This window comes from Homalodisca vitripennis, chromosome 3 (assembly GCF_021130785.1).
Source record: "Homalodisca vitripennis isolate AUS2020 chromosome 3, UT_GWSS_2.1, whole genome shotgun sequence".
Classification (NCBI taxonomy): Eukaryota; Metazoa; Arthropoda; class Insecta; order Hemiptera; family Cicadellidae; genus Homalodisca; species Homalodisca vitripennis.
Window position 1 is genome coordinate 15895993 of NC_060209.1, and position 15696 is coordinate 15911688.

Consider the following 15696-nt stretch of genomic DNA (forward strand, 5'->3'; position numbering starts at 1 on the left):
AAAATGTTCGATGTTAATTTATATGAACTGTTTGCTTAACTTTCGAGAATTCGGTGTTTTTACTCGCATAGGTCATTGAAACAGTGTGTTTTATTAAAATTTAAGTAAGGCTATCATGCATATTTTACCTTGTTTTCGCATATAGACGAGTCTCATTTTACAATATCACATCATATAACTCTGCTAAAAAAAACTATCAATTAACAACTTCTTGTTCGCAAATTAAGCACGAAATACACTAAATAATTACAAAAAATCAATTTTAAATGTTAATGACATATTTAATCAAATATACAATACACACAACAGTATTATTGTTTAAGCTAAGTTCATTATGACCTGATAAAATTGTAACACGTTTATAAGAACCTCATGAAACAAATATGACATATTTTATGTTCTAGATACCTAAAATTGTTACACGCTAAAAAGAGATAAGAACCTCATGAAACAAGTAGGGCATATCTTATGTTCTAGATACCTAAAATTGTTACACGCTAAAAAGAGATAAGAACCTCATGAAACAAATATGACATATTTTATGTTCTAGATACCTAAAATTGTTACACGCTAAAAATAGATAAGAACCTCGTGAAACAAGTGCGACATATTTTATGTTCTAGATACCTAAAATTGTTACACGCTAAAAATAGATAAGAACCTCGTGAAACAAGTGCGACATATTTTATGTTCTAGATACCTAAAATTGTTACACGCTAAAAAGAGATAAGAACCTGTGTGCATCCAATAAATTAACATGAAAGTCTTAAGTTTCAAGTACAACCATGAATTTTGTTTTATGTAATTACCTTCTGGCTATTATATTTCACTTATACCCCTCACCATCTTTTTAAAACGAAATATCCCCATGATGCTATTGTGTCCTTGCATGTGTTTGTGTAGGCCCGAGTCTGGCCGCAGATGACGGTCAGCCTGCAGCCTCCCCCGTATCGATTGACGGGCAGTTCTCAGCTGACCACCCCTAATTGTTGTCCATTCCACCCTTGACCCCTTGGTCCTGATGGTGCCGGAGACCGGGCCGTGACTCATCCCGCCATCGTCACCATCGCCCACGCTGTTTATGATAACAATAGTGTGCAGCACAGTAGAGATACATCTTCCACTTCTGCTTCTTTAGACGCTATTGGGTCGGTACGATAGGCAACGTGCTGTAACACCTTCTTTTAAAAATTTAATTGTTAATAACTGTCAGTCGATACATTAAAACATTGACGGCGCGGCGTGATGTGTTTAAAAAGGATGTTCTTATGGAACAAAGACAGTGCTATAAGTATATTATTGGCATGTTTGTTTTAAATGTATAACTAATTCCAATAAGAACAGAGCTTCTAGAATGTAAAAAACTGTACTGCTTGTTTTTCAGTTGTAACCTTACAGTACCAAATAAATATAAGAGAAACGCCTGAAAATCCTTTTTGTAATGTTGTGAGAAAGTGTGGAAAAAGAATGTTAAAGCATCCTAAAATAATTCGGTACCTTTGAATTTATAAAGAATTTTAGGTTTCAGTTCAATTAAAGTTTCTCAATTATTTGATATATTATCAATTATCAAGCTTACCGCTTATGTGCGGTATACAAAAGTACATAACTTAAATGTATGAAAAGTTTTAGTATACCATAAATCCCTCTTCTTCAGCCAATAAAATCCACCCTTCCAACAATGACCCTGCGAGTGCCCTCTTCAACTTTTACAAAATTTCGACCTTAGAGGAAAGCAAGAGTGGCACTAGTTACGGACAGAAACAGTGTCAAGGCCACGACAGTATCAAGACACCCGTGGCTGGGATGACTGGCATCTCCGGACAAAGCTGGGATCTGGGTTAATTATGTTGGGACAATCAATAAAGGTGGTCGGGACTTGGGTCAAGGTCTGCATGTCACCTTGGCCGCTGGGCAGCCTCCTACTTCGGACCGGCGGTGTTTGTAAACATTCTCGATCTGAAAAATATCAACCGGCGGTGATAACAAGTCTAGGTTGTTGTTGACATTGATGCTGCTGCACTGTGGAAAGAGCAATGTTTTCTTCCACAGAATATATTGGTGTGAAAATCCTCCAAAAATTGTTCCGTATTTTAGTTATATTGTAATACATATTTTTGCAACTCTGTTAATCGTTACTGGTTAATATAAGTTACATTCGATGCTCTTGGAACTCAATTCTTGGCAGATTAATAACCTAATTGGTACGCGTATTAATTTTTTCTCTCGTGAACTTTGTAGCTGCCGTTCCTGCTGCCGAGTAACATCTCGCGCGCCTTGTCCGCGAGTTCAACTTCGAGTGCTTCCAGGATTCATGTTTTAGACTTATATTATACTAATCTTCACTTTTTCCGACTCCAGCTGCAATGTCGAGTCAAGATGCTAACGCCCGCGCTTGTGGGTCGACGTCAACGTGAAGGAAAGTCAATTTTAAAGTTTTATTATTATTAAGTTCGTATGCAAAATTCCCATAGAACATTGGAACCATTAGGCCCACCCCTATGACATCATTTAGTTGTTTATCACTCTATTTGGCAGCGACGTGGCAATACATTATGTTTAACATCTATAAGTGGTGTTTTTATGTTTATTGGCCAGAATTAAACGTATAAGTAAACTTTGCAATCGTGTATTCATTACTACGACCTTAGTGGTATCCAACCCCATGTGTTTCGTCCATTCGGTACAAAATAAATAACGAAGTAGAATGGAGTTTTGTCTATCAAATATTTTAAAGTTATAGTAATTAACTGTTGTATCGATAGTTCACGATATAAAAATGGAACGCTCATCAAAATAATCGTAAAGAGTCCTTTAGGGAATTTGCAAACCCTAAGGATATTTTCCATCTAAAATATCAAGCCACAAGTCTGAATGGTAGATCTTGTTGATAAAACAACGATATATAACTGCTTGACAGAACTTTGCACATAAAAACTTTGAAAAAGTAGGAGAAAATGAAAAAAGTGTTTGTAAATATTTACGTTAAATCGATAAATATTACATGCAGTATTTATATAAATTTGAATATAATCAACGGAAATCCTCGCTATGAAATAAGATAACTGTAAATCTTGATAAATAATGCAGAAAGTATTCACTTGTATGTGCTAATTTGCTTACTTGTATATACTACCAAGTGACTATTAGAAGAGTTTAGTAACAAACAAGTTTCCATTAGAGGAAAGCATTCATGCATTAGCCAACGCTGTTTAACTTGTTTATGTAAATAAATGCTTCGGATAGTTTGCATTCCAAAACAATTCTAATCGGCGTGGCCTCTGATTTATCAAATATGGAAAGCCACGTCATCACATGAAAGAGTATAAAATCACAATTTGTTATACACAGCACGTGCAACAATATTTTTTACAAGTTTTCTGTTATTAGTAAAACTCTAATAGTACACGAATATTTCAAACAATAAAATGAAAAAACTAATTTATAGTTTTAAGTATTTTTCAAGTTAAAACGGTACGCAGAGTAAATCTTTTGTAAAACGATTAATCGATTAATCAAAAGTATAAATTCGCTTTAAATCAAAATTAGATTTGGCTTGCTTGACTACGATAGTTGATTTTATTAAACTGTTCATTGCTGTGTTGCCTGTCAAATCGTGCTTATGCTGTGAATCCATGGCTAAATAAAACTGTGAGTTGTTTTTAATATGCACTAATTTTTTATTATATTAGATTCAACTTCATTCTAAAATACCGTTAATTTCCAAACCGTAAATATCACCTAGCATCTACGGTACATCATAAATCGTTGTAACGCTTCAACAATTCGTAAATATTCATACTACGACAAAAACAATAGGAAATCAAACCAATATAACTCTTTACAGCCCTATCTCCTTTATCCCCAAATTTTAAAAATACTGTCCGGCTGAGTTTTATCGGCACGCATCGGCGATTAAGAAACGTCCCTGAGTGTTTATGCGTCCCACACGTCCCCATTTACCCACCGGAAAAGTAAGATATCGAGCGGAATAACGTCTGTTCGGGGAATAACGGCGGAGTTAACTCGTTCGCTCAAGATGGCGCATGGCGGTCGTTCGACACCGCTTTTTACGCGTTTTCTCTGAATCCGAAGTCGACAACGACACTTTTGTGGTGACTCATGAGTTTTACTGTTTCATAAACAGGTGGACAATAAAAGGGAGGATTTGGTTATGCATACATGTGGGGGCCGGGCCGGGTTCGGAATAATCTCACCTTAATTAAAACAGGAACGAAACGCATTCGATGTATTGTCAAGGTTTAATGTTTTTCGCCGCAGTCAATGAATGAGTGAGCGGTCACGTTTTACTCTGAAACTCTCGCTTTGAAACGCTCGCGTAATTTTGCTTCATTCTCGTGGAAAGCTGATATCCAGCCTCGTTTCGAAACAGAGAACCTTTATTGTGTTGTTAGTACCGAGATACATATTATTTCTGTGAGGTATAATAGTGTTATCTTCAAACATCAAGTTTTTATTACCTTTATTTACACGCGACTCATAAATATGTTCAGATTTATTCCACCATATAGATTATTTCAAAGAGATACGAACCATATTTTTAGTAATAGCAATGTATATATGCGATCCTTGTCTTTGAACCCTGCATAAATAAATCCATGTCTATTTGAACTGAGACATAGCGGCGTTCCAAACCTTTGATGAGACTTTGAGTTCATTGAGAAATAACATGTTTCAGTGAGGCACTTGGATAAGGGAGGAATCTAAACTATATTAGAGACACACCGTGTAACAGTATGAATTTTAGGATCCGTTGAAATTATCTTTTTAGTTTAGTAAATCTGTTGTGAATATGATAATAGAATAACATTTGTCAAAAATCACAATTTTGCTCAGCAGAACTTTTCATCATACAGAATATTCTTTGTTTGAAGCTTGTTTTTGGCGATGGAAGGATTGTGAAGTAAAAATGATTTTTCCTGACATTTGTCATCGTTCAGTGATACAAAACATCAGTAACACTACGTTTCGAGATCTGCAATCTGATCTCTTCTTCAGGTAAGAGACCAGAGCGTTGCGACACGCATAAGTCACGAACAACCACCATGTTGTGTGTCAACTTCACTAACTCTAAAACATGCACTTAATACAAAACTAATCACAACACTAATCATTAAAACTGGACTACAGAATACAGATCCTACAACTGGCATAATGTGTTAAGTTAGTTATTTACCTGATGAAGACATCAGATTGCAGATCTCGAAACGTAGTGTTACTGATTTTTTGCATCACTGATGGTAAAAGTCCGCAAAATCCTATTTCATTCTCATACAGAATAGTTTGTCGAAAACGAAACTTAACAGGTAAGTTTCAACTCAGCATTGCTCACAGACCAAGGCCATTTGCCTGTTGAGTTGAAAGTCCACCAGCCGCGTGCTATGACAGTTTATAGACCAGTTTCGCCTCCCTGCCCAGATTCTGTGCCCGGTGACCGTTCCACCTCGGCTATACCGTACCGTGCGTGACCGTTTATCGAATCATACTTTGTCTCGTTCCGCCATTATCGGTAATTAACCGTTCGCCGAACCGATTTATCCTCCGCCAAGCTGACAAGAGTCGACTACAAACAATTAACGGATTACTAACCCACAATTAAATCCTTCTAATGGTTGACATTTCAAGAAGTTTGCACGGTGCCTGCACTCTAGTAATGGTATCTTAAGTGTTAAAACAACTATCTAACTACTGTGTCGTAACTCATGTGCAATTTCGATTTATAATGTCAAGCAGTGACTGGTGGTTTTTAATGTGGTATAAATTAACAGGATACGTTTATAGAATGAAAACACTGTAATAGAATATTTTTATCCTAGAATATTTTTAGACGATGCCAATCGTCTTGATGGTTTTCACTTTTCTTAAGGGGAGACTAATTACACTCGTTATTCGGTTGTTTTTCTCGAATGGTTCGATAAAATATCCAACATCGATATTTAAAAATCGCCCACAATGAGAGTTATAATACATTACTGTTACAATGAATATCATACATTGCAATTTTAAAAACATAAATTTAACAATAACCTTACAAAACCAACTATGACCTAGACATAGTTATCAAAGAAACCTTACAATATTTATAACTTACTCAGCTTAATGTCAATGAGTAACCGCTTTTGTGAAATGGAGGAAAGAATTCTCCCCATAGGTTACCAGGAGGCAAACCCACATGTTTAAGTCACTTACACAAATCTCCTCACTTGTGAGAAAATATCTGACAAATTTTTACATTCATCGCTATTTTCGAATTTTAAAAATATTAGTTATTTCTTGCTGTTCATTTTTTACATTAAAATTGCTATAACTAATGGGTTGAAATCATATGCTAAGTTGAACAAATTGTAGTATCGAATTAAAAACTTAGGATAAAAACATCGAACCGTTCGATAAAAAACAACCGAATAACGAGTGTAGGCCGCTTATTAAAGTCTACCCCAATAGTATATTAATAACGGTTATGCAAGATCTCGATAAGTGATTTGTCTAATCACTCTGTTTGTTTGTACAGGTTCCCAGTTACCCTGGCTCAAAGAGGACAGCCACTGGATCAAGCAAGAAGAAGATCGAAAAGCTGCCCTCCACGCCCGCCTTGGCCTACCACCTCCTTCCAGTAAGTCATAGATCCTTATCTGGCTCTATTTTTACCGATAAAAGACAATTAGTATCCGTTATAAAGTAACATGTTATGCTTTACTAATTGCCACACGTGTGATGCTAACCGACTGAATGCATCTTCTACAGCTCTGATTATATCGTATGTCTGCCTCAAGCGCCATTTTTTATGTTTTCGGCCTTAGAATTTCAAATTTCCATTATATAGAAGTAAATAACCCTTCTGGCTCAGTCGGAAGCAAAGTAGGTTTCACATATGGCCGTCATCTGTAATGTCAAATTGAAGACGCATGATTAGTTTAGATGTTTAATTTGCAAAACACTGTTGGGACAATAACTCTCCACGTTGGCACGTTAATATAATCGAATTACTTTCAAACATTTTGAAACTCCATAATCTGGGGAACTTTAGAAAGCAAAATTTGTTATAAGCATAACTTATACATTTCTTAACTAAAGATATGGAGTTAATTTAGTTACAATTAATTCGAAATAATGTTTAGAAATGGTTAACATATTCAATTATAACGGTTCAGTTGTATACTTCTATGACTTTAAACAGCCGCCATCTTGAAACTATCTGAGTCATTGACAACCTAATTAATGAACTAAGTTTGCTTTGTAAATCTTTGGAAAACGAGATAAAACTTTTATATAAACGCGAATGGCCACCATTTTGGAATGTGTTATTGGTAAAGACCGGTTTACATATCTATAGTGTCTATAGTGTTTTATACTACTTCAAACTGTATATGCCCACTTCTGGCAATTTTACAAGATATCAAAATACTTAAGAACAAACAATATTTTAAATTATCTGAGAAACTAAAATACTCTCAGGCTATAACGCATTGTAACTGATACAAAAATCATTAATTTTTAAAAATTAGAAATTAAAAAAATCTTAAGGGATATCGAAAAGCGTTTTACTCGAACGCGACTACCTGCCATCTTGAAACTTTTTGTTCATTGAGGCTGACTGATAAAATTTTCCAAGATATGTGCAAGTAATGCCTTCGTACCAATTTTGGTTTGGATATTTTTAAAAATCGACGGCTATCGTGTTTACAAGTTCGCATTATATTGCAAAAGCTCACACATATAATTATATGTATACATTTTGTAATTATGGTAGTTTCGGATTCTGGGTGTCATGAAAAAACTGCAAGAGAGAAAATGCAAAAAAATCTCAGTCATGAGGGTGATAACAATAAAATATTTCTATGAACTCTACCTGAAAATCAAGTTTTTAGTGTTAATGTATCAAGTATTGCTACGGTCTGAAAAGCCGTTTCAGTAAACAGCAACTACAGCCCTGTTGCTTTTAAAAGTTAAAAGGGTCATTGTTGCCCCTTGAAGACGTTTTAACCGCCGAGGGTCAAGAGCAGAGGTGGGGGTGGGTCTGGTAAAAAGGTCGTAGCAATGAGGGCTCTTGGGGCCCTACTGAAAACTCAATTTGAATAAAGGGGCGTCAAAGTGTTCTTTATTTAAAGTTAACTCGATTCACGAGCGCCACCACTCTGACCACTAGGGAGAGAGGAGGTGAAAGGGTGCTCCAAGATAAGGCCAATATACTCGATGGAAATCATGGACTCTTTAAGTGCTTTCTTTAAACGCTTCGGCGAGCACTCTTTCTAGACAATTGTGCTGAATCAACTCAGACTTAAATGATTAGTCAGTTTGTATTTGGACGTTACGTATTATTATGAATGATCAAGTCCACATTTGGTTAACATTTTCTGGATGTAAACTACTGATAAAGATCCAACTGCACACGCTGATTGATTAAGTGGGCGGAAATTAGGACCGCATCTTCTTTACCTCTTTGCCCCTTCTATTATTCACCCTCCCCGTCGAACTGCTGTCTTCTCTAATCTTCAGGTGTTCTTCCTCTCCAGTAGACTTGTCGCTTAACTGGTTCCACTCACTGTCAATAGGAGTCCTTGTCAGATTTCTCCTCTAGCATCTGTCTTCTCAAGACGATGTCAATTTGGTTAGGGAACGTTCAATAAGGTCCATAGTAATCCCTGAAGATGGAGCGATTGGATTTTGGTTGCTCAGTTGTTTTTAAATTTCATAAGCATAGCGCTTTGGACACCTTCCTTGAAGCCAGAAAAAACTGAAAGAATATTTTCATCAACCCAGAAGAATTGCTTGAATTTAAAGGATTTTAACTTAAAAAACATGTTCTCAAATCTATTATGATTTGAAAAGTTACATATTTTTCTCCACGAACAGACACGTCAATCGATTCACTCATATTTCATATCATACATAGTGTAAAAACGTTTTCTAAGGGCCACGGTTAAAATACGTATTTTAACAAACTTAAAAAATCATCCAACTAAAATCAAACTCACCACTTTGATAGTTCTCTACCCCATAAACTTTTTATCAAGTTAATGTTTTCCTTAAATACGTCGTTTTCGACGTGCGTAAATATCAGCATTACTCAATCCTTTTTTGACGCCATCTTGTTTCTGCCGTGATGATTGCTATTTACTATTGTGACCTGTATTCTGTAGTTCACTTTTAATAATTAGTGTTGTGTTTAGTTTTTCGTTAAGTGCGTGTTTTATAGTTTGTTAAGTTGGCACACAACATGGTTGTTGTGATTTCTGACTTATACGTGTCACAACGCTCTGGTATGATTTGTTTATTTAAACCTAGTTTGTAATTTTGTATTAGGTTAGTTATTTACCTGAAGAAGAGATCTGATTGCAGATTTCTAAACGTAGTATTACTGTTAGTGAACTATGGCAAATGTCCGGAAAATTCTGTTTCCTTCACAATCCTTTCATCGCCAAAAACAAACTTCAAACAACGAATTATTCGTCATTAAACGTGTTGCCAAAAATTATTCACTCTGTATTTGTCATGAATAAAGAAAATCGTAACTATACCAGTACGGTCTGCAAGGAAAACCTGGATGTAAGAGAGGTGGCACAGAAATAAATGTAGGATCTCCCAGAAAACAGAACCGAACGTCCAGATATAGAGATCTGCTGCAGCAGGTGCAGATGAGTTATGTCTTGTACTACAATGAGAACGGCCACCATAAACAGCGTTTACAGCTAATATCGAGCCCTATCGATTTCTCCCCCTTTCAATCTTTTAACACTTGTTCCCGCTTTTTTCGGGACTCGGGACTGTGATTTATGACAATCAGGTCTAAATCATAATCCAGGCTCGAGCTTCCCGCCTACTCACATTGAATCTTCACTTTATTAGCGTTCAAGTGATTTATGTTGCGATATTGGAGATTCGACGCAGTTCACTTTAATACAGTTGATATTTTACTTGTCAATAAGCTCTTGGCATTTATCAAGTTTGGAATCATTTATGCTCTCGTTCTAGTTTTAATAACCCGAGCACTCTGTATTATTCGACTAAAGCAATGGATCATGTGGTAACAATCTTCCATGCCTATTTCAAAAAAGTCACTTTTCCGTATTCAATTAATGTTGGCTTTATTTATTTATTTATTCGCCAACGGACAATCCATTTATAAAAAACAATTTAAAATCAATTCAATGCGGTAGTCAACATCAACCAATAGCAAATGGCGATCGTCACGGCAGAAACAATGGCGGAAAACACTTTTTAAACTAGTTTGTAATTATGTGTTAGGTTAGTTATTTACCTGAAGAAGAGATAAGATTTTTAGTAGATAAGATAAGAAGTTAATATTATCACTAATTTTTTATATACTTTCACTAATTTTTAATATAATTTATACTTTCTTATTACATTATTTATACGTTAATTATGCCTAGATCTGATTTAGAGTCCAGTTGCATGTTTGGTTTGGCCCTTTTGTTTAAGCATGATTTAATCATCTATTATAAGTTAATAAATGTAAATTGGTTTTTGACCGTTGGTAGGAAAAAAAAAGATTGCAGATCTCGAAACGTAGTGTTACTGATGTTTTTTTATCACTGAAGACAGCAAATGTCCGGAAAAAACAAAACAAAAACATAGGTGTCAATACCGTCCCTTGCGGTTACCCAGCCGATCCCACGCCACAATGATCACACGTTCGATGAGCAGCAGAAGCAAGGCAGATTAACAACAGATGGAGATAGCATCTGAGGCAGGCTAACATTCTAATTAACCTCCAGGCATTAACGTGGATAGTTGGGGCAATTAGACAAAAAAAAGCGCGGTAGGACGTGAAGCGAGCGGAGCGCGACTAGCGGATCTCTGTTAACATACTTTACCTTTCCACTGTTCCATCTGTCATAGTTGGTTGAATTCATGTTTCAACGTACAAGTTAGTACTACTTATGTGCCTAATACGGGTGGTTTTATTAAATGGTTTACATTTAATTAATATGTTTTTTCTGGGTGTAATAATTTGTGCCTAAATGAACTTAACAACTCTAGAATCTAGAATCAAGAATTTTAATCACCAAAGGCAAATACAATTTGCATTAGTCACATCAGGCAAGATATAATATTATCAACAATATTACGTCAATAAATTAGCAGACATGAGTTTAAAACATATGCATCTAACATCACAGTTTAACCTACATTATCAAGCTAGCAATCAACAAAAAATGTTCATACAAAGCTCTAACAATATAGTACCCTCTTATAAAACATGCAAGATTAACTTAAATATGCAAAGTTGCAAAATTTAATCCAAAGAACTCAGTTGCTTTATACATTGGATTATTTACCAGGAAATATTTTATTTTTATTTTGAAAATCTCAATGAGAAAACTTTTAAAGTTAACAGGTAAAACATTACACATTTTAAGGCCAATAATTACAAAGCTTTTCAAAGTTCGGGATTATTTGTGATGATGCATATAGAGGGCATTTTTTGCCTTGCCTCATATAACTGTGCACAATTTTACATCCAACAAAGTTATTTATACATGATGTTTATTATGAACAAACAATGCAGGCAGGATTACAATTCCTAGAAAAGCAAACAGAGGTTTACAATGAGACAAAGGAGAAGCACCACATATAGATGTGTTCCAACTAAATATGTCGTAGGTTGATTATTAGTAGTCATTTTTCTATTGGAGCTCATATAACATGAAACAGACCTTTCACCTGTCTATAACAAATATAGTCACTAAATGTATGTATTCCATTATAAATGGGAAAATTAAGGCAGACAAAAAGTGGTTTATTAATTTTCGACCAATTTCATGCTTAAGATTCTGAACGTGTTTTATGACTATTACCCAAATGCTACGAAGAATTGTTATTATTTTTATATAACTTATTTCATATCATTTGAAACATATTCGCTTCCAAGGAACCACGATTGATGTAAAGAGTTGGAAGCTGGCTCCTGTCCGATAGAACTAATGCTCTCTACGCCCACACTGGCGAGCTATGAATGCCATCAGGACCCACAAAGGGAGCCGATTTCAATTTCAAGAAGCATTTAAATGTTCGCGGCTTCTGCAAACACGAATTTTGCATCGAAGACGCTCGGTCAGCGGATCGATTCTCCGGTCATCTTTTATTTAAGCTTTCCGCTCCTTTGCTCCCTCTTTGTCTGAGGTGGACTTTGGAAGCGTTTACTGTAATAGATCCGGCCCTTGAATTGGGTCTTTGGGCCCTCCTCGCTGAATTTATCAACGGCCTCTCTCTTTGGGAATAATTTTACCTGGTCCATCTCATTTTACTCCCTATACGTTTTATATGATAAAGGCTATTGGGCCTTAATCATACCTCATATGGGCCATAAATCATACCTCAATATGGTGTACATGAAATAAGAAGATATAAACATTTTGAAAGTGGTGGGAGTTTTTACTTCATTAAAGTAGTTTTTAAAATCAGAAAAGTTATAGAATGTGCTCTCTATTTATGTCCTAACAACGCTGGATCCATTCCTAATATATTTTTAATCATGTATACGCAATAATAAATAACATTCCTAAGGTTATTTACTCATTCTTCCAACGAAATTACACCAATAGTACAATTAAATAAGTTAAAAAGATTATAAACGATTAATGTCACTAATAATATTTCCTTACATAATTGAATAACAAACCGTGTTAAAAAAGAATAATCAACAAAACAATGTATAAGTAAGAAATATAAGTTAGTTAACGAACCATCAACAAAAAGGCAAAAAAGACAATAATAGATAGTTAAATATCAAACTAGCAATAGTAATAAATTTGTGATGTGGTAAGAAACAAATAACAACAAGGCGAAAAAAGATTTTACAAATAAACATATGCAAAAATAACCATATTTAACCAGCAACATGCAAGAAAAGACAAATAGTCAGAAACGTGCGTAAACATAAAAAATAATCAACAAAAATCTTAAATAATAAAAAATTAACAATAAGAAACGTTATTCAATAATAAACGGGCGCTGACAATGGGTAGAGAAACAATAAGATAAGCCTGACATTGTCTCAGGGTTTTAAATAGTTTTGAACAATTACTGGCACCAATGATCATGACTGAATCTCTGTAGGGTAATCTTTTTCGGAATCGCCTCCATTCGTCATCGCTCTATGAATCTCGCCTGCGGGTGAAGCAGGGACCCCTGGACCGGCAGATCCTCAATTACTTATCGCCCTTGCAGCCCTTTGCTCGTGCTACCCCTTTGGCACACGACCGTGTTGATTCAGAGGCACCGCAAGTCGGAGGGATGCCCACAGCCCTTCCAATTACATTTCTATTGGCTAACTGTTCCTGACGTCATCCATCGGATTTAAAATGTCTGATCGATTTCAGAGTTTAACTCGCCCTTGGATTGTCGAGCTCTTTTCAAATATAAATCAGGTAAATGACTGTGCCAAAACTAACGTAATCAAGACAAATACAGACCAATTTTGATGGTGGATGAAGCTATAATAGATGAAGCCGAATCCGCCAAGTTTCTGGGGATGTACCTGGACCTGGAGCGATCACATTGACAGAGTTTGCTCAAATGTTGCCTGAGGGACTTATGTCTTACGCAATCTAGCAAAATTCTGCTCGTTGCATTTACTGAAAACAGCCTATTTTGGCATAGTACATCCACATTTGACCTACGGTTTGAGACTATGAGGCAGCTGTTCTAAATACAAATTTGATAGAGTATTTAAATACAAATTTGATAGAGTATTTAGAACACAAAAGATAGCTCAGAATAATTTCAAAATTAAAACCCAGAGAGTCGTGTAAAATTGCGTTCGGGGAGCTTGATATTTTATCTTACCCAGCCTCTATATTCTCGATGTCCCTGTACTGCCGATTCAAATGTGAACTGGTTCAGGGCAGGGACGTCCACCAGTAAGAGATCAGAGGCTGGAACAACTTCAGAACTGAACAGCATAGAACGACTATGTTCGAACACTTACCGTCTCAAGTGGGTGTCAAGATAATCAATAAGCTCCTTGGAGATCTCAAACGAATTAATGAACCCAAACAATTCAAATCTCGATTAAGACACTTTTTGTTGTCAAAGGCATTTTACTCCGTTGATGAGTTTACGATGGGCCGCTGGGATGAAAATTAGCATTTTATCGTTATTCTATTTCTTCTTTTCGTTTTTTTTCTTGTTTTGGATATCAATCCAAAACATGCAAGATACAAATCATGCACGATAAGATGTGTGTTAGGTCCACACATTAATATGTGGAATTTGGCTATGCCAATGATAACTTAAGATAGGTTTAGTTAATAGATTGTTTAAATCAATAATATGAAATGACCTTTGCAATACAATTTTGTTAATTGTTTTACTGCAATAAAGAATTATTATTATTATTATTGTCTATATTTCTAAATAATTTAAAGTGATGAAACTCTTTGATACTCAAGTTAAGGAAGTATTTCACTCAGTATACAACTTCTCTTTAGCGTAAAATTTCAATTTACCTTTAATTTCCATGATTCTTACTTCACTTTATCTTTTGAAACACGCTGAAAAAGGACCAATACAATCCCTATTATAACCAAGGATGGTCCACGGACCACTGTTCCCACACTCGAGACCTCTGTGGCGTCCTCGTGGACTCAACGTTCCCGTCAACCCACTTTCTAGACTTTAGGCACTTAAATATAATTTTAATGGCTCATTACCGAGTTATGGCGGACATAACTCGTGTGTCTCGAGCGATGATTTGATTTCTTGCGCTCTCTTTCCGCGTGTGATTCCTTTCACCTACTGGGCTTTACGGACACGTTTCTTCCGTAGCACGAAGGACTCTCGTTATGATTATCATTCCGATCTTATTATTGCTCCGGCTGACATTATAATGCATGGCTGGTTTAATACAAACGACGAGAATGCGTTTCAATCCCGACAAAGCTTAACTGTGACAAGATAATGCAACCGTAACTCGCAGAGTTAACGTGGTAGTGAACTGTAACTAACGTAACCAAATGTGTGATCCACCTACTTTATACCAGATTGAAGGTTAAATGTTTCAATCGTCTTAAGCACTGTTCAAAACAATCTGTAAATACGTACTAATCAATTATTTTTACATTTTCATCAATTTTATCCTTGATTTATATGTCAGTGCATACTCGAAATGTTGAAGATATGATTTGTATGCATTGAATTGTTATAGTGTATCTGAAATGCAAATTTTAAATATAAATACACGCATAGGAATTACTTAGAAAAATAAATAATTAAAAGTCGCTTTTTGTCTGTTTGTGTATCGATATTTTCTAAACTACTTGACGGATTTTGATACGTTTTCACTGTCGACTTCGTTATGAACTAGGATAGATTCCTACGTATGATATCATCAATATTTTAATTATAGAAAGTGGAGAAAAGTCTGTAAAATACAAAAATTGATATTGCGCTTTCATTGTTAATACTGACTAAACCTTACCGCTTATAACAAAATAATACATTACAGAATTATTTTACATTTCTAAAAGGCCTAAAAGTCCTCGGTGACATATATTTATCTCCAAAGCGTAACCCACAATAACCATTTTTTCATGTTAAAGTTTACATTTTTATTTACTTGAAAAAAGGCAAAATAAACTGTGGTATGAATAATTACCGACACCAAAGTAAATTACTATAACCATACATGTACACGTTTTAAACATATTTTCT

General features: G+C 35.4%; 1 protein-coding gene across 1 annotated transcript in view; it reads left to right on the top strand.

Annotated features, from left to right (window-relative positions):
* Positions 1-15696, top strand: part of LOC124358092 — a 119579-nt gene that overhangs the window by 60277 nt on the left and 43606 nt on the right. The window contains exon 5 of the mRNA XM_046810386.1: positions 6533-6634. Within this exon, the coding sequence (XP_046666342.1) occupies positions 6533-6634 (102 nt within the window). The remainder of the gene's footprint in view (positions 1-6532; positions 6635-15696) is intronic.